The 20,947-nt window shown below is 42.0% G+C and overlaps 1 protein-coding gene across 7 annotated transcripts in view; it reads right to left on the bottom strand.

The window, feature by feature from the left end:
• The window catches only part of LOC100698342 (probable phospholipid-transporting ATPase IH), a 37,662-nt gene that overhangs the window by 5,392 nt on the left and 11,323 nt on the right, over window positions 1–20,947 (bottom strand). For 5 of the 7 annotated variants that reach the window (XM_005475522.3, XM_005475524.3, XM_005475525.3 and 2 more), the window contains 25 exons: window positions 20,618–20,725; window positions 15,236–15,364; window positions 13,112–13,215; window positions 12,952–13,002; window positions 12,777–12,841; window positions 12,586–12,667; window positions 12,325–12,475; window positions 12,025–12,222; window positions 11,758–11,931; window positions 9,986–10,152; window positions 8,085–8,156; window positions 7,185–7,258; window positions 6,998–7,101; window positions 5,981–6,162; window positions 5,292–5,525; window positions 4,973–5,150; window positions 4,781–4,883; window positions 4,352–4,497; window positions 3,865–3,924; window positions 2,809–2,936; window positions 2,579–2,714; window positions 2,055–2,078; window positions 1,144–1,209; window positions 887–990; window positions 607–772 (listed from right to left, as the gene is read on the bottom strand). In XM_005475522.3, the coding sequence (XP_005475579.1) occupies window positions 607–772; window positions 887–990; window positions 1,144–1,209; window positions 2,055–2,078; window positions 2,579–2,714; window positions 2,809–2,936; window positions 3,865–3,924; window positions 4,352–4,497; window positions 4,781–4,883; window positions 4,973–5,150; window positions 5,292–5,525; window positions 5,981–6,162; window positions 6,998–7,101; window positions 7,185–7,258; window positions 8,085–8,156; window positions 9,986–10,152; window positions 11,758–11,931; window positions 12,025–12,222; window positions 12,325–12,475; window positions 12,586–12,667; window positions 12,777–12,841; window positions 12,952–13,002; window positions 13,112–13,215; window positions 15,236–15,364; window positions 20,618–20,725 (3,006 nt within the window). The remainder of the gene's footprint in view (window positions 1–606; window positions 773–886; window positions 991–1,143; window positions 1,210–2,054; window positions 2,079–2,578; window positions 2,715–2,808; window positions 2,937–3,864; window positions 3,925–4,351; window positions 4,498–4,780; window positions 4,884–4,972; window positions 5,151–5,291; window positions 5,526–5,980; window positions 6,163–6,997; window positions 7,102–7,184; window positions 7,259–8,084; window positions 8,157–9,985; window positions 10,153–11,757; window positions 11,932–12,024; window positions 12,223–12,324; window positions 12,476–12,585; window positions 12,668–12,776; window positions 12,842–12,951; window positions 13,003–13,111; window positions 13,216–15,235; window positions 15,365–20,617; window positions 20,726–20,947) is intronic. The other 2 variants (XM_005475523.3, XM_003451610.4) reach the window with 1 other exon arrangement.

Below are 20,947 nucleotides of genomic sequence, written 5' to 3'. Positions count from 1 at the left end.
GAGTGCAGAGGGCAGAGTCACAACCGCACAAGAGGAATGGGGGGGACAAAACAAAGGAGGGCGAGAGAGGAGACAGTAATGAGGAGGGAGGAAGAAAAAAGAATAAAGAGGAGGATGGAAGTAGTGAAGATAAGGCATAACAAGGCAAAAAGAAAGGAAAGGAGAGAAAGGCTCAATGAGAGGTGGTGTGAATTTTGATTACGGTGATCCATTAGGGTGCAGTGAGAAAGAAGAGAAGAGGAGGGGAAAAAAAGCACAAGAGGAAGAAATCTGTCAGACCTTTCACTCGCTTTTCCACTCACGGTGAAGCTTTCACTGCAACGTAAGGCTAAGCCACAGGGAACGGGAAGTCAGTAAATCCAGCTGATACTCAAATAAACTAAGGATCTGAATGGCCTCCTTTCATAATACAGTCATAAGATTTATGGCACACCACTACGGTACTGAAATGTGTAGTGAAAAGGGGGAAAGTGTTAATTAGTCACTGGTTAGCATTTAGTGAACACTATCAGAAATCACTAAAGCGAAAAAATATCTACAGCCTAATTTCAGACACGAGACAATTCAAACCTCCAGCTTCATGTGGAGGTGGCGACAACATTGTACCTGTGCACGTTCAGTGGCTGTGGGACACATGGCCCTGCAGAGGACCTTCTTGATGACATCTGGCAGCAAGCTGACTGTAATGAGGAGGATGATGCTGAGCCAGGCCGGACCGCTGGACAGCATCTGCATGAACACGTAGTACATCCTCTGGTAGTTCAGGAAGGGCCTGAGCAGCAAAATAAAAGGCAGAAGGCAGAAAGAAAAAAAATCAATGACTTTCCTGAAATACACTGATCACCATAAACTTTACTGATACAAGTAAAATCATAGCACATCTTACCAAATGATCCCACCCCAGAGAAGAGAGAAAATAACATAGAAAAGTAGCGACCCCCAGATGACAAAGTGATTAATCCAGGTCCAGTGGTGTGTGTCCAAGGCAAGCTGAAACAAACAGAACATAGACATAGTGAAAAGGAGCCAGCCAATGAAGTCGGTGGGTACAAACTAAGATGTCATTTATGTAAAGGTAGTTGATATTAGCTTTACTTAAATATTTTCCCCTCAGTGGATTTCCAAACACATGTGCTCACACACCTTTAGTGTTACAGTGAACACCAGAACAGTAAAGATGAGAGTCCCAAACGTCCAGTTCCCAAACATCTGCAGGGATAAGAGAGGAAGAAGAGAGTTAGAGGCAACATCAATCGCACAAGCTGTTCTCCCTGCATCCACGGATTACTTAACACCCTATGATACCCCGCCCGCCCCTCCGACAAGTAAAGCGAGGAGGGAACAGACACTCTTACATCATATCTGCTGTGATAAAAGGTGAGAGAAAGGGATATTGTGGGCACTGAACTGGAGGCTTTTTCACTTCATATCTCAGTGTGCAAATATTTCTACCTGATGAAATCCTAGAAAGGTTTAAGGAGACATCGGGGGTGAACAGATGGGATGAGAAGATGAAAGAGGGAGGAGTGTGACAGGATAGGAAGGATCAAGGCAAAGAAACCAGCTGTCTGTTGATACCAGTGTCCATTACTTCTTTCCTTTATAAACTGAAGAAACAGTAAGATCCCCCCCGCCCCCCCCCTTTATAAACCTCCCACATCAGTGAAATTACATGGACGTACAAATACACACAAATGCACAAACAAGGTCGACGGAAAACAAACAAAAACAAACAGATGTTGGATCTCGAGCCACAGCGATACTCATTTGTTTACTACCAGAAGGAAACACAAGGATAATGTGAGGAAGCATCTAAGATTTCTACCATGTCAGTTAAGATCAGGATACTGTGCAAGGATTCAGGGCTTTACATAGATCAGGGGAATAATGGAGCGCTAGAAAACTACACATTCAAACGGAAGTGCATGGATGACGGTGACGTGAGAAAGGATGGAGCGGTATGAGACGGTCAAACTGAAGGCGTAAACAATACGACAGGAACGAAAAAGGGTATGAGAGACAGAGAGAGCTGACAGGGAGGGAGACAGGCTTACCATCTGTGTGTTGGTGGTCATAAGCTGAAGGAGGAGAGGGAGAAGAAGAAGAAAGAGGAGCAAAATAAAGAGAGAGGAAGCAGGGAGAAGGAGGGGGAGGGGAGAAAAGAGAAAAGAATCAGGACAAAGGGCAAAATGAATTTCAGGATGTCTCAACTTAAAAAACAGGACCGATCAAAAACAGTTGACATGATACAAATTAACAATACAGAGAAAGATGCTATTGTCAATATGAATGGAGATCCAATGTAGCTGACCTATGGGGACCCAGGACAGACACGTTACTACTACAGATCCACAATACCAGGACCACAAAGTCAAACCGCTACACCTAAGCTCCTCTTTAACGAGACCCCATCGAGTGAGTGTTTATAATGAGAGCACTTACTTTACATCCATTTATTCCCTCTAATCCCCTAAAAGATGCCTCAAACACCACTAACACCCTTTAAGTCTTCAGTTTCCGCTCTGTTCGCGTACTGGCCGTTATCACGCCTTTTGCCGACAGGGAGACAGAGGCTTACCTGGCCGTTGCTGGTGAAGGTGGTGTTGTCAAACAGGAAGTAGGCACCGAAGAAGAAGACAACAGCATCAAACACACCCAGGCATGTCCAGTAGAGAAAGACAGGCCAGCGGAGGAGGGAGTTCTTCGCAATGTCCCTGAGAGAAACACAGAGTGACAACGTACGTTAGGAACGACAGCTATTACATGCACAAAGAGAATATTCGGGGATCAGATTTCTTCTGAGCTCACCTGTACAAGGAGGGCTCTCTCTTCAGTGTGTCCATGCTGACGTGCTGCTCAACCAGGCTGTACAGGAGAATGGGGAGGGAGGTGAAGCTGATGTTGTAAAGCGTCAAATACGCCGTGTCGTACAGAGGCTGCAGAGGAAACACAGACGGCATCAGTGATCTGAAACCCTTTACATACTAACATATTTGACTTATTACAGCTAGGATCGTTACTGTGGTTCTCTTAACGGTGTCCGGTGAAACCCTTTAGGTACACAAACAACTTTTAAACCAGCAAAACAAGCACAATGGCTAATGTGTGATGGCTTTTGATGAAGTGACATGAAACAACCCCTTCCCTCCTCACTCTGATGCTCAGTTTGAGTTCTCACAAGTCATCTTGAATACGCCTACATGCCTCAACGAACTGGGCTGCTGCCATGTTAACTGCATTAACAAGCTGTTAAACATGTGTACCTAATGAACTGGCCTGTGAGTGTATGTCTAATTTATTCTATCGGTTTTAAATTGGTCTCAACTGCTATATGCTTCGCTAAGTTTGCCAGACGATTAGTTACTTCATCTGCCATATAAATACTGTTGTGCATGTAATGTTGTTTTATGTTACTATGGTTCAAAGATCCACAGAGCTGGAGAGAACACAGAACTGAGAGAAAATGTGGCGTCTATGGGTGCTTTTCATTATACTAACTTATGAACTATCACTTCCTCTACCCTCCATCTATAAATCATTCCTTGTCCAGCATCACTGAAGTTCTTCTAATCACTTAAATTCACTTCAAGACACCTCAAGAGAGCCTCCTGGATAAGGATTAGGTCATGTCTCCTCTCTTGCCCCTCTCTCCTACATCAGTGGGAGGAGTTAAGAATCAAAGAAGAGATACGCGTGAGGGAAGAAGGATGACATGCCAGCACACTGCCTGAGCAAACCCTCTCTCATCATCAGTGATAGATACAGAAATAGTTACTATTTGAAGCTCCTGTGAGAATATGTGACCAATGCAAATATGACTGCGTGCTTCTCCATGATAACTCTGACACCGTATAAAGTACTTACCTGCTGGGAGAATCCACAGAAGAATTGATAGAGGAACTGAGGGAAGATGAAGCATACATTCTGGAAAGATTTAAGAGGGGGGAAAAAAAGAAAAAAACACAACAAGCAAAGAAAGTGATAAGCTTGTGACAAGTACGAATGAAAAAAAATTAAAGAATCTAAAAATGCTACTATCTACACATTTCTGTTTATGCAGAAATTGTGTGCTATAAGCTCACTGAGTGGGCCGTAAGCAGCTGGCCTGCCAAAAAGGGAAAAAAAAAAAAAAAATGAATCAGTTGGCAGGGCACTGTTTGCTGTGGAAGCCGCCCACACTGATCATCATGGGCATGAATCCGGGAATAGGTTGCACCACGGATTCATGAATCCAGTAATCTGTCAGAGTAGCTGCAAAATCTGGTTCATTGTGACTGTGTTTCACTGGGAATTACGATAAAGTGATTAAAACGTATGAGCCACTTGAGCGCATGAGGCGCCCGTCTAGTACCTTGTAGAAGAAGTACTGAACGAGCTCAGCAATTCGGATGTAGTAGTAATGGCCATGGACCAGAAGCATCTTCTTCAGGTGTTTAAACTTCGGGATGGCGTAGTCGCTATTTCTTGCTGCTTGCCTACCTTCTTTACCCATGATACCTAAAGAAATGAAAAGAGGGTTAAATGCAGCCTGATCAGGAGTCTAATCGCATGTTTATTGCTGCAGTTACCGCCTTAGGCATTTTACTTGCAAATATCCTGCAATTACTACAATTACGGCACCATGTGATCACCTAAATTGATAGAATATTGGCAAAAAAACACAAAGGTTTATTTTAGGTTAACTTAAAGCTCTGCTATCAAATATGATCAGCATTGGGTTAAATACTAAATGGATGATTTAGCAAATTAGCTGCTAATTATGGAGCTTAAATGTACTCACCAATTCCCACATGTGCTTCCAAGATCATGCTGACATCGTTGGCTCCATCGCCAATAGCGAGGGTTATGGGGTGCTCCTTGGAGGCTTTAATCAGCTTCACAATCTGCAAAAAGCCATCCCATTCCAAATCAGTACCGCTGTGAATGTGCCACTTTGGAGGTGGCATATTTACTTCACGCATACTTCCTTTACCTGTGCTTTCTGCAGAGGTGCCATGCGACAGCAGAGCACGGCGCTACAGTTACGACAGATCTCTAGAAAGATCTCTCTGTAATTGCCGTGGCCTGCACCCTCCTGGTTGGGCTTCAATACTGCAGAAAGAGTGGCCCCGTCGATAATGAGGCCAAAGTCGAGGCAATCTACGGACAAGCTGAAAAAAATAAAAAAAACCAATGCGTCACAGACTAATCAACAGGGAGATCCATCTACACATCAGAAGGACTAAAAGATCTACTGATCTGACCAAGAGTAGGTTGCACACATAACGCAGATTGCCCACATGAGCATATACCCAGAGATGGAGCGCTGTCTGAGAACAGTCCTGTTGAGTTCAAACAACACATCGTGAAGGCTCTGCTCCTCCGTGCGTTTCTTGGTGAGCTCCAGGATTTGGGTGGTGCGACGGAACAGCTTGCTGGCGTAGCAAGTAGCCGCCGCCGTCTCCATCTTGTCCCCCGTCAGGACCCAAACTTTCATCCCAGCCTTGTGCAGTGACTCAATAGTGTCTGCTGCTTTCTCCTGGAGCCTGCGCATCGATAACTCAATAAGTGATGCAGCCTCCACTCAGCTATGCAGAACTAAAGCATTCATCAAAGCTTCTATCAATCCATTACAGACTGGTGATAACTTATCAATGCATGGCCACCCCTGTCCCTGCCCATCAGCAGCTTATCTGTTAGGAAATTAAACTGTCGTGCTTGCGATCAATCAAGCTGGGGTCAATGCTATAGTCTGCTTTTTCTGAGTGTAAAAACATCTTGCATATTTATTCTCTCAGTGGAAAAGAAACAGCAGTATTAATAGTAAGTCACCTATCAGAGCTCTGACACAATATTCTTCTTGCACTCATGAGTCACGAGAACGCTCTGAAGACAATCCTTTAAGGGCAGCTTAATGATTCATTAATCTTCCCTTCTGTCCTTCTGTCCCCCCGCTGCTGCACTGTTTTTAAATCCCTCCGTTCCCCTCTTTCCGACCAACCTGTCCTCCACTGCTGTAGCGCCCAGAAGAACAAAGTCTCTCTCGATGATGTCATAGGCCTGAGCCAGCCTCTGCTCCCTGTCCTGCAGGGCCAGTTTGGCTTCCATCAGGTGATGACACGCCTCCTGGTATTCAGACTCCGAGAGCCTTCGATAGGCGACGCACAGAGTTCGCAGCCCTTCCTGGTGTTACAGTGAAGTGAGCGATGGAGAAAAATGAACAAATTCAAATGCTGATCGTAAGTGTTCCAATCTCATCCACATTAGAGCCATACGTGCTTTAGAATAAAATGTGTTTTCACTCACATCTAGCAGAGTTATAAGTGCACTAGCATTTATTTGTAGTTACATTTGTATCTGTCATTTCAAGGTAGGTGCAATCTTCACTTTTTAGCTGGGCTCCAAAAAACCCCTGAGGGAAATATATGGCTCTTTAACTGCTACATGCTCAACTGTCCTGTCTAAGTAGCTGCTAACTTTGTCTTCTAATAATTTGAGTGCTGGATCGGTACCATTTAGAGATTGTTTTGTTGGCTGGAACAGCGGACTGCTTTAGCTAAAAGTAAGACTCATTAAGGCGTCAAAGAAGGGCAGTAAAAAAAAACCCAAAAACCAAACCAAAACAACAACAAAAAACAAAACAAAACAAAAAAAAACACACAAAAAAAACTAGTATGCTAAAAGATGAAAAAATAAAAATGCCACACAGAGGTACTCTTTTCATGTTTTTAAAGGAAATATTAATTTTCTTTAAACCTCTTGTTCAAATGTAACATGAAAATTTTAATTTATAGCATGAAGCTATGAAAGATTTCTGAATGGTATGTAAAACTGACCTGATGCAGTGTATCATCAATAATAATAATAATAATAATAATAATGATGATAATAGGTTGCATTTATATAGCGCTTTTCAAGGCACCCAAAGCGCTTTACAATTCCACTATTCATTCACTCTCACATTCACACATTGGTCAATCCCCTTATATAACCAGTGCTGGTCAAACTGTCCACTTACTACTGCATTTTGTTCCACCCGGGCTTTAACTTGTTCCACCTTTCCCGAGACCACCCGTGGAAAAATGGATGAGTCAGCACCCTTACAGAACAGCAGGTAGTCTCCTGGGAGCACGCAAAACAAATATCCGTAAAGCCAACTGCAAGAACTGCATCTGATAAACAGCCCCGTGTTAGACGATATTTACCTGAGCTCGACTTGACTATAACGCTCATTCTCCTCCTGACAGAGTCAAAGTTCAGTACATGGAGCAATTCAAACCTGATGGAGAGATGGCATTGGCAAAGACACAGTTATTGTTTTGTTAATTTTCTTATTTGCAAAGATATTTGTTTGTGGCTTTTTTTCCCAGAGCGCTGCATATTATCTACAAATTGTCCAACACTCAACAGTTCTGATAAGTGCACACACTCATTTTTGCATTTTTTCCTCCATTCAATTTAGTTTTCCAATAATTTGTAAGATAAACAACTCACATTATCCCCCTCTTACAGTTTCATTACATCCTTTAACTTCCTGATTAGCAAGCTTTAAAATAGACCACAATGCAGATTGATGGCCGAGGCTTAAATTAATTCTATTTTTGGCTCGAGTGGTCTTGGATTCCTTAAAAAGGGTGAAAGCACAAAATGCAAGAAAGCTGTAAAACCTTTTGCTTTCACATTGCCTCTAAAGTCTTCAGTGCTGCCCACTGCACCACCCTCCCTTCCTGAGCTCCCCTGCTTCCTTAAAATAGCTCACTATTGACAGGCCACTGCAGAGAGTGATAGCGAGGGAAAGCGGTTACACAAACACATCCCACGGATCAAAACATTAAACACTTGCCACAAAACCACTCTCTAATGGAAACTCGTTCGGCTTCCGTTTTTTCTGATCAGCTGGAACGTTTTGATTCGATTGAGTAGTTTCGTAAAAAGCGACCCTCTGCCTGCTCTTTGGTGGTTGTAGTTTTTTGTAACCTCGGGTGAATATGAGACAAGCTGAGGGCTGTTGTATGACGGCTTATGTGTGACCGCAACTCCATCAAGTGAATTAATCTCATTTTATCTCCTGTGGAGTAACCGCACCAGTCTCTTAGCACACCGACCTTTCAATCTCGTCATCTTTGTTGAGGATCTCCATGTAGTTGTCCTTCAGTCTTAGATATGTGTAACCGAGCCTAGCAACAAGAGTGAAAGGAAAAAGATGCATTAAAGCCCAACAAAAAGCAACCATGTACACCAATACTCGCTTATGCCCCACTTGGAAAGGCTAAAGGTGCTCTGACGCATTCTGCGTAACCTGAGCTCACACATACGCAGAAGACAGAGCACATCTGTGAAAGCTATATAAGACAGCAGCATTCCCTGATGGTGCATGGTTGATGTGTCCTACACTATAATTTAAAATAGCACACAAAAAAAATGAAAAGGTTCTCTGTGTTGGCGTGGACTTCTTCTTGTTGCTTCTTGTTATAAAGATTATATAAATTATAGGTGGTCCAGTTTGAGTAATTCAACAGTAATCAGACGGTAAAACACAGCACAAGTTATTCAAGGATAACACAAGTCTGAAAACTTCACAGCAGCCTGTCTGCATCATCCTCTGTGCCATCAAGGCTTTAAATTGTTCTTGACCGACCAACAAGTTGCACTGCCAGATAGTATTTCAGGAAAAACTGAGCCAAGACCATTTTTTTGGAGGGGGTGACCCTGCACCCTCGCTCTGCTAACATAGTGGACTCATCGCAACTGGTGAGGGGAGGATATGTTGTTGAAAACAAGCCAAGCTGTTACTACAATTAACTGTACAGGAAGTTATCATAGTTATAATATTTTTCAGACAATTTTATTAAAATGTCCCAAAAGCTGCCACAAACATAATCTAGAGGAGCTCAGAGTCATAAACTAACAGAAGGGACAGTGAGCAGACTGTGTCAGCACCTACCTGTCACACATTACTTTAAATTATAATACAATTTAAATGGGTCAGTTGAATAAGCATTCACTCCTGAGCAGCTATCATGAAGGAGGCAATTCACCATGGAAACCTAAACTGTTTATTTGGGCTCTAACATGGAGACAGCCTCAAGTGGCCATTTGTGGAACTGCAGTCTTTGGTACTTGTGGTACCAAAGAAAAGGTGTGGCCAAATATTTAAAAAAAGAACGTTGATCTCCTTTACTTCAGTGAAACACAGGAATGAAAGAAAAGATGAATAAAAAGGTGTGAAGGAGAATTTACAAAGACTCAAATGATACTTACATTAGACTCGTAACTGTATGTCATACTGAAACTACAAAATCCAAAATGCACCAATGTGCTCTCACCATGTCGTTTCATACAGGTCATATTAAATAAAAATAAAAAACTGGTGCAACATATTCATTAAGTGGTTGAGATTTTAAATAATACAAACAGCTTATAAAATAAAACAAACTGTAATATCTTATTTTATCCTGATGGAGAGTGATTCAAAAACAAACATTTTTAATTCAAATTCTAAACATTTAAGCGAGGTGTGGTACGAAATAATAACCAAGCTTATAAACACCACTTTGTCATTTTTGTTTTGATGAACAGTTTGATGTTGCATTGCTATGAATTAATGAATGGAATTTTCTCCTTTCCTTTCCTAAAGGATGGTCCAGTGTATCCTCTGCTACAGGAGGTAACAAAGGAAGCAAGGAAGCACTTTTCCTTAGCATTTAGAGAATTTAACCAGCTCTTGTTATGGCTAACACACAGACACTTCCAGGTCAGGTTTCCCTTACCGAAGCCTTTCTAGATAAAACTGATGAATCAGCCAAACCCCTAATCCGTTGTGAAATGAACAGCAGATTCCTGTTTCCTGGCTAAGTCCCTGTTGGAAGAGCAGCCTGAAGGCAAAAGTAAAAGTTCTGACTGAAATAGATTCCCAACCAAGATATAAAATACACACTAATAAAGTTTAATGTTACTTGAACCTATAAAGATTTTAGGGAACTTTGTGTGGTTTTAGCGCCTTTACCTTTTCATTCCCTCAACCAAAGCTACCTCATCTGGTGAGGAAGAGATGTAGAAGGAGGTGGGCCTGCCCTGGTGGATGCCCCTCTTGATGCCATCCACCGTCTCCTCCTCCTTCACCTGCACCGTGTGGCACAGACACAGCGCCCGAAAAAACAAATCCTCATATTCCTGCAGCGACAGACAAAAGGCACAGCTACATATCGTAATAATTTCTTATGGAGGCAACAGGCCGAGTTAGAAGGTGCATAATTAAAACAAGAGTGAAGAACGAATCCTCTTTTTGTTTTTTTACTATATGTGCTATATATCTAAAAAACCCAAACAAACAAACAAAAAAACCCCCCAGCAATAAATAATATTAGATAGATAAATAAAGCAGGAAATCTTTTCAGCACTTTTTGGCAGTGAGCACTAGGGATGGGTATCGAAAACCGGTTCTTGTTGAGAACCGGTTCCCACTGTTTCAATTCCTTGGAATTGTTTGCCGTTTTTGCAAACGATTCCCTTATCGATTCCAGTCGCCCCGAATGACGTCACCACGTTGCGGAGCGTCATTTACCTGGCAGAGCGCCTAGGTGGCTCAAACGCTAAAAAGTTTGGTTATACTTTACTAGAACGGATGACAACAGGGCAACTTGCAATACTTGCAAAGTAGATATTTCATTTAAAGGAGGAAACACTACGAATATGCAAAAGCATTTGCTCACAAAACACGCGATAACCTTAAATGAACGTCGTGTTTTTAATTCCGCTCCGGACTCGTGAATCTCAACCCAGCAGCAGCGGTAACGTTTGCACGTCATCTCCCGTTAATGCGGCAGGTAAATAATCAACTAACAGTGCATATTATGTTAGCGCGATCTGCCTTATTACAAAACCTGCCATTACTGTGCGCTGCATTTAGGTGACCATGATGAGACAGACAGAGTCTGGCTGGCAGTTCTTGCTGCAGTCTACTGGTAGCGTCTCCTTTCAGGCCAGGATAGACGAATGTCACCGAGCAGTGACTAAGTTTGTGGCCAAAGGCTTGCACCCATTTGCCCCGATTTTCGGTAAGTGAATGTGTTTAATTGTAGGCAGGGACATTACTGGATATTCTTGTGTAATTGCTACAGAATAATTTATGTTATACTTTGTTATTGCTACAGAAGAATATTTATTTTATTATTTTACATTTACAATTTTTTTTCCTGGGGACCCTGTGACACCCCATTGAAGAGCCGTAGGCTGTGGATCTCTTAAGATCTCACTGTTGGGTTTATAAGGCCATGTTACTCCTAAATTTCTATCTTGTTCAAAGAGAAGATATAAAACAAAGTTCTAAGCTAATCGACCTTAGTGTTCTCCTTTTTAAAAAGAATCGATAAGAGAATCGATAAAGAATCGAATCGTTAAACAGCATCGAAAATGGAATCGGAATCGTGAAAATCTTATCAATACCCATCCCTAGTGAGGGCCCTTCGTCCTCTCTCTCTCGCGCTCTAGTCATCTGTGGCAGCTACTGCTGCTCATGCTGACTACACAAGTTTTCTTTTATTAAATCTAAACTAATCTTTATTGCCACTACCATAAGTGCAATGCTCATCACTTTTCCGTGTACCAGAGGACTTTTTTTCGCCCCCAATATAAGACAAAGTATACACTATACAAAGAAAATGTTAAAGTTTATATGTATTGGGTATAGGATATATCAAAATCCTTGCCTTCAACGTTCCTCCAGCCTTATAACTGAGGTTAGCTTCCCCCTGTTTGTTTAGCAAAACACACACTTACTCTCCTGTAGCCACCAGGTGAGGCATCAATCATGTCTATACTTGACGCGGCGCTGAGGATTTGGCCATTGCAGATCGCATGCGGGATATAGACGTTCCCATCAACGCAGCATTCGATAAACTCCATGTTGTTCTCAGTTAGAGTGCCCGTCTTATCAGTAAACACGTATTCCACCTGGGAGGGAGAAAGGAGAAGGGTACAGTAAGGGCATGCCTCAACAGAGTTTAGATTGTGTCCGACAGTCCGCATCTAGGCGTGCGCGTGTACCTGTCCAAGCTCCTCATTCAGGTCCGAGGTGTTCACCTGAGCGCCTTCTCCCAGCTCCTCGTCAAACATCTCCTCGTCCCAGCTGATGAAATAGGAGCCAAGAAATTTCTGCATCTCCACCGTTACATACATGGACACCGGGATGATGTAATTAAACAAAACCATGAAGGCCAGGAAGTCTGTGAAGGCTCGGATCACCTGAGTTGGGGGAAGGAGACAAACAGCTATGAAGTTTTAAGTGACACCAGACGCTTGGTTTAAGTGGTTACTTTTAAAAACGCAGAGGACTTATGAACGGACCACATGGCGCTGACGCTCGTGCTCAGTCCTGTGGTTGTACCAGGGCTCATCTCGATCGGGCGACCACTGCCAAGCGTACTTCAGAACAGTGTTGATTACCGCTTTACTGATCAAGATGCACAAGTACACTATGAGGAAGGCATTCATCGACCTGCAGAGAGAGAGAGAGAGAGTGTGTGTAAAGAAGGGTGCATTTCAATTAACCAGTTCAAAGAACGACTTTCAATCATGCAGTGAAATGAGCTGGGACATTCATCATACTTTTCCACAGCAGAGCGCTTCTGAGATTTAGACTGGTAATTAAGTGCCATCTTGGTCTCCATGCCAGTGTAGACTGCAACAGCTGAAGGCACAGACAACAATGAGTTACAAATGCAGAAATGACACCAGCATTTCTTCAACTGTTGTAAAACATTCAGGAGTCATTAAGCAAAGTGAATCCACATCAATACCGTGAATATGCTGTGTGTTCTTCAGCGTGGCTCCTCTAAGGAGCAAATTCTCAGCTCCAAGTGGTCTGCAACAATACAATTAATATGCTGGTGTTATTACAGAGAAAACAATTGAAGGCAGTTGGTATTAAACTCTTGAAACACACACACTCACACACACAAAGTGAACACAAACCTCGCCACAGGCTCTTCTTTGTCCTTGTAAATATTGATACGTCCCACAAATCTGTAAAGAAGTCAGTGCGATGTCAAAACAAGACCCACACAGTGACGAGGACGTATCTTGTAATAGGTTTGCGTATAAAGATGCATCAGTGAGCATGCGTCCCACTCACTTGTAGAGGTCAGGCTGCGGTTGTTCACATTCAATAGTGGCATGTAGCGAATCCACCTCCTGCTCTGTTCTAAAGGCCATGGTATCTGGTATAGCATAATAGGTCTGAGACAGAAAAGTGCCGGAGAGGGGGAAGAAGAAGACAACAAGAGGAAAATGTCACCTACAGTCGCTAATGAGAAGAGCCTCAGCCTCAGCAGGTTCACTAAATGACTGAGGGTAGGAAAAAAAAAAAAAAAAAAAAAAAGGCAGCGAGATGAGTCGAGTGCTCTTGGGGTCACCAGAGGACAGCATGCTGGGATGGTGAACACATCAGAGGGCTGCCCCGAGGGCATGTATGAGGAAGATGAGTTCAGTAGTCTGCTCTATACTGTGGGTAATACGTGTGTGTGTGTGTGTGTGTGTGTGTGTGTGTGTGTGTGTGTGTGTGCGCATATGATCAGCCATGCATAAGGTCATGTGAGTGACACCAGTGATCACCTATAGGGGAAAAAATAATAATAAAAAAACCCCAAAAAAACCCAACAAAAACAACGCAGTGCAGGTGAGCCAGTGTGTCACCTCGATCATTATGTATTTATGAGTATTTATGAGTAGGTGCGTTTTGCCTGAAAAGTACAGGGCTGCAGCTAATTACTGTTCTGATTAGTGAGTAAATCTGCTGATTATTTTTTGTGAATAATCACTGACAGAAAACATGAGAAAGTAGAATAAACGGAAACATCACACTCCCGCTAAACCTTAAGGTTGCCTTCTTAAACTGCTCCGTTTGTCAGACCAACCAAAAAGATATTTGTCCTATTATCACATTTTACAAAGAAAAGCAAAAAAATCTGTACATTAGACAACTGGATTTTTACCCTAAAGTGGCACGTGAACCAATTAAATTCATCGTTACATGGTCGCTAAATAGTTTGGGGAACACTTTGAAATTTCCCGGGTATAACAAAAACTTGCAGAATGTATGAAATGACAATGAATTATTGATGCAATCATACTTCATTTATCTGCAATGTTCGCTGCTGTGTTCCAGTGGCAGTGTCACCCAATGCAAAGTCATTATGCCATTTCTGTTTTTCCTTCGTTTACACTGGTGTTCATAATAAAATTGTATCCCTGTGAGCCAAAACCTCAGCCTTGGGACTGCTCCAAACACTTCAACCTTTTCTTTTTTAAACGTTTAGATCTTCATGATGTCAAAGAGATAAGATATCCTTAATATGTTCATCTCAGCCACACAGCTCTGCCTGTGAGCACAGCAGGCCCTCCCACCTGCTGTTCAAATCTTCTATTTGTGGGGTCAGAAGAAAGTTAACTTAAGGGGAGTTAAACTTTTAAGAGAAGGGAGCCAAATGATTGGCACAGTTTAAAATAAATTAATCTTTTAAATACTGGCAGAGTCAGGGAGCTGGAAAATAGTGTAATAAATATGTAATAAATGAACTTTTAGGCAAACAGCCAAAAAGCAGGGTTGCAAAGCGGCTTGCACGAGCCCAGCAACTGTGAGCAGGGTAAAGCAGCTTAAATAGTGCACTGCAGCAGATAACTAATAATAATTACAGGCAATATTCACACAATTTAAAATCTGTAACACATAAGACTGTTCTTACTCCAGGTAATTAAAAACTCCCAAATTATAAACAGTAAGCTTTATAGGTTTACAGTAAGACACTGCAGAAGAGTGGTGAGATTAAATATTTACTAGAATGATGAACATGGTTGTGTTAGCTTCCTGCATTTTTTTCTTAATCAATATTATAATAATCAATAGTCCTGACAATGCAAACTGATGGATGTGAGATTTTGTTTTCATAATACATACAATAATCTTTTCTCTGTATGCCTGGAAACAGTGATGCTTTCCTTTTTTTTGTTAGTGAGACAGTTTCGGGAGAGAATAATAGCATTGGATAATACTGTTACACTGTTACATAACAACTGTTGTTCTTTGTGAGCAGACATGCATTGTTTGATTTCATAAAAGACTTATATTTGTGGTGATTTGGTGCTTCAGAAGGCCTTAACTCTGATTAATTTAAGGACCTATGTAAACTTCTTTTTTGACAGGAAATATAAAGACAAGTTGAAAACAGACTGATTCAAACAGTTTCACTAGTTGTGGCACCTTATGACTAGACTCCCCGTCCAAGCTGGTGGTGGTGACGAAGCAGGTCCCATCAGGGCGGCTAGAGGAGAGAAGAATGAGGTCACAGGGGAACGTCTCATCTTCCTTCACCACAACGATGTCCCCCACCTGGAAGAGGAGGACAAACAGTGGTTTCGATATCATTAATAATAAATACATAAACACAGAATTAGTGACAGAGACTAACAAACCTGTTAGAAATCCTTTACCATTTCTCTTTAAAAAAAAAAAAAAATCAGAAATTGCATAACGGATTATGCGAGCAGAGCAGCTTAAACTCTGATAAATCCCATCTCCACGGTGACCATACACATGACACACGCTCTCTGATTTTGCATGATTAATGTATTCATCATTATTCCTGCTCCCAATTCACACTTTAATCCTCTCTGATCTATGGAAGGAAGAAACCTTAGCACTAAAGAAAAATCCCCCAGAAGACAGACACGGACAGCTAGAGAGAGGCAGAAAGGCAGGAAAGAGACAGTGACAGATAAAGCCAGGCAGGAAACATTAAAAAATAAAAAAGTATATTTGTGCATTTGGGCTTTCACTTGGTAGATTTGTGCAAACTATATACTGATGTTCCCACATAGTCTGCATTAACTCTACTTTAAGTGCAGCAGACACAGAAATGACATGTAACCAGCACCAATTACATATTATGAAAAACAATGCTTCAAAACGAAAATGAATGTGTCGTTATTTATGAGTCCTTAATAAAGTGGCAATGCAGTTTAACCCTCTACTGCATAGCGTTGCCCTGAGGCAACAAACCACATTTTCATGCCTTACACTGGCCCTTCAAAAAAAAAAACTTTTTTTTTTCAAATAATGCTACCAGGCACATCTCTTTTCAATAAAATGATGAGTTGAAGGTGGTGTGACTTATATTTGGGGGGGGGGCAGGACCCCTTTCTGCAAGCTGCAGTACATGAGAGCCATCTCCATTAGGAGGCAAGATAAAGAGCACTATTTTACATGTTTATAGTGAAATAAATGTATATTAAAAAATACTTGTATGTGCATGAATATGTTAAGAAGCATATTTGATTGTTTTTTCTACTTTTTTAAATTTATTTATATAGTAAAACTGTTAATTTTCATTCGTTGCCTCAAGGCAACACTGCGCAGTTAGCCCAGTTTTTTTTCAGGCAATATAATGCATTTGCATATGTGTGTAGAGATGTGTTTGTGTGCATTTATATGATCATAGTCAATGCTTTTTACTTTACAATCTACTCATAATTACAGGACATGGATGTAAATACCTTTTATGCAAGGAAACCAAAGGAATGTGCACACACACTTAGGAGCTCAGGGGTCAGGGGTCAGTTGGTAAAGTAACTGTGTCTGTGTGTGTGTGTTAGTGCCCACATAGCAAGCAGGTCTGGCCAGGATCTGGTATCAATTCGGCACTTTGAGTAGAGTAGAAAAGCGCTATATAAAAATCAGTCCATTCACTGTCTGAACAGAGTTTCGGTATGTTACTTTTGCACTGTTTTGCATGTTCCGGCACATGTTGTTATTGCATGGCTTGATTAAGGTACACATTATGCTGACATGTGGGGCCAGAGCCCCACATGTGCTGTTCTGGGCCAGCACAGGGCCAGCACTGGCCCGTGGCTGCACACCACCTACAGATGGCCCACATACCGCAATGAATAACGGCCCTTTGGTGGCCCAGATCAGGTTTGCCAGAGGTAATCCACACATGGGCCAGCACAGGACAACTAGGGTGTCTGAAACTGGCCTTGTGCTGGCCTATGTGTGGGCCACCTCTAGCAAACCCGGTCTGGGCCACCAAAGGGCCGTCATTATTTGTGGTATGTGGGCCATGTGTAAGCACAATATTGTGGGCCTGATCCCTGCCATACCAATATTGCTGTGCGGGTGTCAGTGTGTGTGGTCGTGTATTACTTATTGTTGTGGGGACACAAATTTGTTTACACACTCACATTGTGAGGTCTCGCCTACTTTATGGGGACAAATTGCAAGGTAAATCATTCAATTTTACGGTGAAGGCTTGAGTCAGGGTTAGGGTAAGGTTCAGGCAGGGACTTACTAATGTAAGTCCCTGCCTTACTAATGTAAGTTAATGTAATGTCCACAAAAGTGATGGAAACACAACGTGTGTGTGTGTGTGTGTGTGTGTGTGTGTGTGTGTGTGTGTGTGTGTGTGTGTGTGTGTGTGTGTACGCGCGCGCGCATAGGGTTAGGGTCAAATGTTGGATGCATTTTGGTGTTTTATTGTTTTGTGAAATGTTTACATTGTTTATTTGTTGTTTATTTATTTGTTCATCCTTGTTGTACTAATACAACTTACTATAGAATAACTTGGCATTTTACTACCCTTGTCGCACAGTGTTGCCTTGAAGCAACAAACCAATATCTGTTTGGGGGGGGGGTCAAATTTTATGATTGATATATTATTAGGGACCCTAAAGCTCCCCCAAAATAGGGAGAAATATTTTTTTCCCCAAAAATTAAAAAGTCATGCAGTAGAGGATTAAAATTGATCTTATTTTATTGTCTCAACAAGTCGTCGATTACTCATTTATGCCCTACCCGACTCAGATCAGCTGGTTGCTGTGTATGTGGTGGTCCAAACATGTAAACGGTAATGGAAGGACTGGTTCTTATACAGGGATTTTCTACTTGAGCAGGCAAAGCACTTTATACAACATGCCACATTCACCCATTCATACAAAACACTGTTTTTTATGCTTCTTCTGAGTGTTTTCTACAGGGAGTGCAGAATTATTAGGCAAATGAGTATTTTGTCCACATCATCCTCTTCATGCATGTTGTCTTACTCCAAGCTGTATAGGCTCGAAAGCCTACTACCAATTAAACATATTAGGTGATGTGCATCTCTGTAATGAGAAGGGGTGTGGTCTAATGACATCAACACCCTATATCAGGTGTGCATAATTATTAGGCAACTTCCTTTCCTTTGGCAAAATGGGTCAAAAGAAGGACTTGACAGGCTCAGAAAAGTCAAAAATAGTGAGATATCTTGCAGAGGGATGCAGCAGTCTTAAAATTGCAAAGCTTCTGAAGCGTGATCATCGAACAATCAAGCGTTTCATTCAAAATAGTCAACAGGGTCGCAAGAAGCGTGTGGAAAAACCAAGGCGCAAAATAACTGCCCATGAACTGAGAAAAGTCAAGCGTGCAGCTGCCAAGATGCCACTTGCCACCAGTTTGGCCATATTTCAGAGCTGCAACATCACTGGAGTGCCCAAAAGCACAAGGTGTGCAATACTCAGAGACATGGCCAAGGTAAGAAAGGCTGAAAGACGACCACCACTGAACAAGACACACAAGCTGAAATGTCAAGACTGGGCCAAGAAATATCTCAAGACTCCAGTCCGACTCAGACGCCAGCAAGGTGGAGGTGGAGTACTGTTTGGGCTGGTATCATCAAAGATGAGCTTGTGGGGCCTTTTCGGGTTGAGGATGGAGTCAAGCTCAACTCCCAGTCCTACTGCCAGTTTCTGGAAGACACCTTCTTCAAGCAGTGGTACAGGAAGAAGTCTGCATCCTTCAAGAAAAACATGATTTTCATGCAGGACAATGCTCCATCACACGCGTCCAAGTACTCCACAGCGTGGCTGGCAAGAAAGGGTATAAAAGAAGAAAAACTAATGACATGGCCTCCTTGTTCACCTGATCTGAACCCCATTGAGAACCTGTGGTCCATCATCAAATGTGAGATTTACAAGGAGGGAAAACAGTACACCTCTCTGAACAGTGTCTGGGAGGCTGTGGTTGCTGCTGCACGCAATGTTGATGGTGAACAGATCAAAACACTGACAGAATCCATGGATGGCAGGCTTTTGAGTGTCCTTGCAAAGAAAGGTGGCTATATTGGTCGCTGATTTGTTTTTGTTTTGTTTTTGAATGTCAGAAATGTATATTTGTGAATGTGGAGATGTTATATTGGTTTCACTAGTAAAAATAAATAATTGAAATGGGTATATATTTGTTTTTTGTTATGTTGCCTAATAATTATGCGCAGTAATAGTCACCTGCACACACAGATATCCTCCTAAAATAGCTAAAACTAAAAACAAACTAAAAACTACTTCCAAAAACATTCAGCTTTGATATTAATGTGTTTTTTGGGTTCATTGAGAACATGGTTGTTGTTCAATAATAAAATTATTCCTCAAAAATACAACTTGCCTAATAATTCTGCACTCCCTGTATATTCTGATGAACGCTTTAGAGAGCAACTGGTGGTTCAGCATCTCGCTGATGGAGACTGGAGCAGCCCGTCTACCTCGTGAGCTACAGGCATTCCTGTGTCGCCAACAGGTAAGTTTTAGAGTAGTAACACCCATTACACGGTTGAAGGGCGTTTCTCCGCTCTCTTCTTTCCTTTCTTTTAGCAGATAAATTAAAAATTTATCGGCTGCTATAACTGCCAATGCAGATTCATCAGCACACACATAATATCATTCAGGCTCTATTCTATGCATCTAAGTTTTAGGTGATGGGCTAATATTACGCAGTCTGATGTTTTCATTCACACTTGGGTGATACAGGACAGATTACTGCAGAGCAGCATGCCAGCTGAGTGACACTAGTTTATATTTTTCACAGAAATATTGGCATTCGCCCCTGCATTTGGTACCACGAGCAGCACTGCTGTTACTAAAGCCACACTAATATATGCAAATTAATGAGCCTTACTTCCGCTATTACCTCGACACAAGAGTGTTTTCATACAGAAAGAGGTGTAATGGCTCTATGAAAAGAAGAAGAGTTAATTTGTGCATTAAAGTGAACAGAATCGGATAGTGGGCTGAGAAGAAGACTTACGGGAACACTGGTGGTTTCACCTGAAACGATAATACTGGAATAATGTGAAATCCTGTGTGGGCTGAGATGGAAAAGATGGAAACATTAAAACAAAAAACAAAAAAAAAACCAAACTACCAGTTGGATCAAAGATGGGATTTGAAATTATGAAAATCATTTGCAGAGGGCAAATTGAATCACACCACCAAACAGAGATTTACTGTTGCATCAGAATGACAGAAGAGAACATCAGAGGATGATGACAGGAATATCCTAAATCGTGAAATACATCAGTCGTCTTCGTCCTCCGAGGGACTTGCGTGCTACACCAGGGGACAATCTATCACAGCTTCAGGGAAATTAATTGGTGGGAAAGTGAAGAGAGAGCAAAAGCAGCAGGAAAGAAAGTTCGAGAGGACTGCAGAGAGGAAGAGAAAGGGGCGGGGTGGTGAGAGCGACAGTTACAGGAAAAAAAAAGTGAGCTATGCAGCAGAACAGCGGTGTTGCTTTGTGGCCTCAGGTGCTATGCTGCTCTAATGAGGCCATTCTTACCCGTAGCTTGTGACTCTGTGTCCTCACCACCTTCCCCTGCTGCACCACGTCCACCGGACACTCGTTTATAGAGCAGTCAGCTTTGTGTCTGAGCCAATCCTCGTAGCCCTGAGAGAGATGCAGCAAGTGGGTTGCAGCAAGGGAAGGAATAGAAAACGAGATTGTAAGGGGAGGTGGAAAAAAAAGGAGGAAATAAATATGTGTGTGTGTGTTGGCAGCGGGGAAACAAAGAATATAGACTGTTGTACAAGCAGAATCGGGGCCAGCACCAGATCAAGAGAGAGGGGAGCAAGAGGTCAAAGTCATACACAGTAATTAATTAGCATCGCA

The sequence above is a fragment of the Oreochromis niloticus genome, linkage group LG16 (genome assembly GCF_001858045.2).
Source record: "Oreochromis niloticus isolate F11D_XX linkage group LG16, O_niloticus_UMD_NMBU, whole genome shotgun sequence".
Lineage (NCBI taxonomy): Eukaryota > Metazoa > Chordata > Actinopteri > Cichliformes > Cichlidae > Oreochromis > Oreochromis niloticus.
The sequence above is the reverse complement of the archived record's forward strand: the minus strand, read 5'-3'. Positions and strand labels throughout refer to the sequence as shown.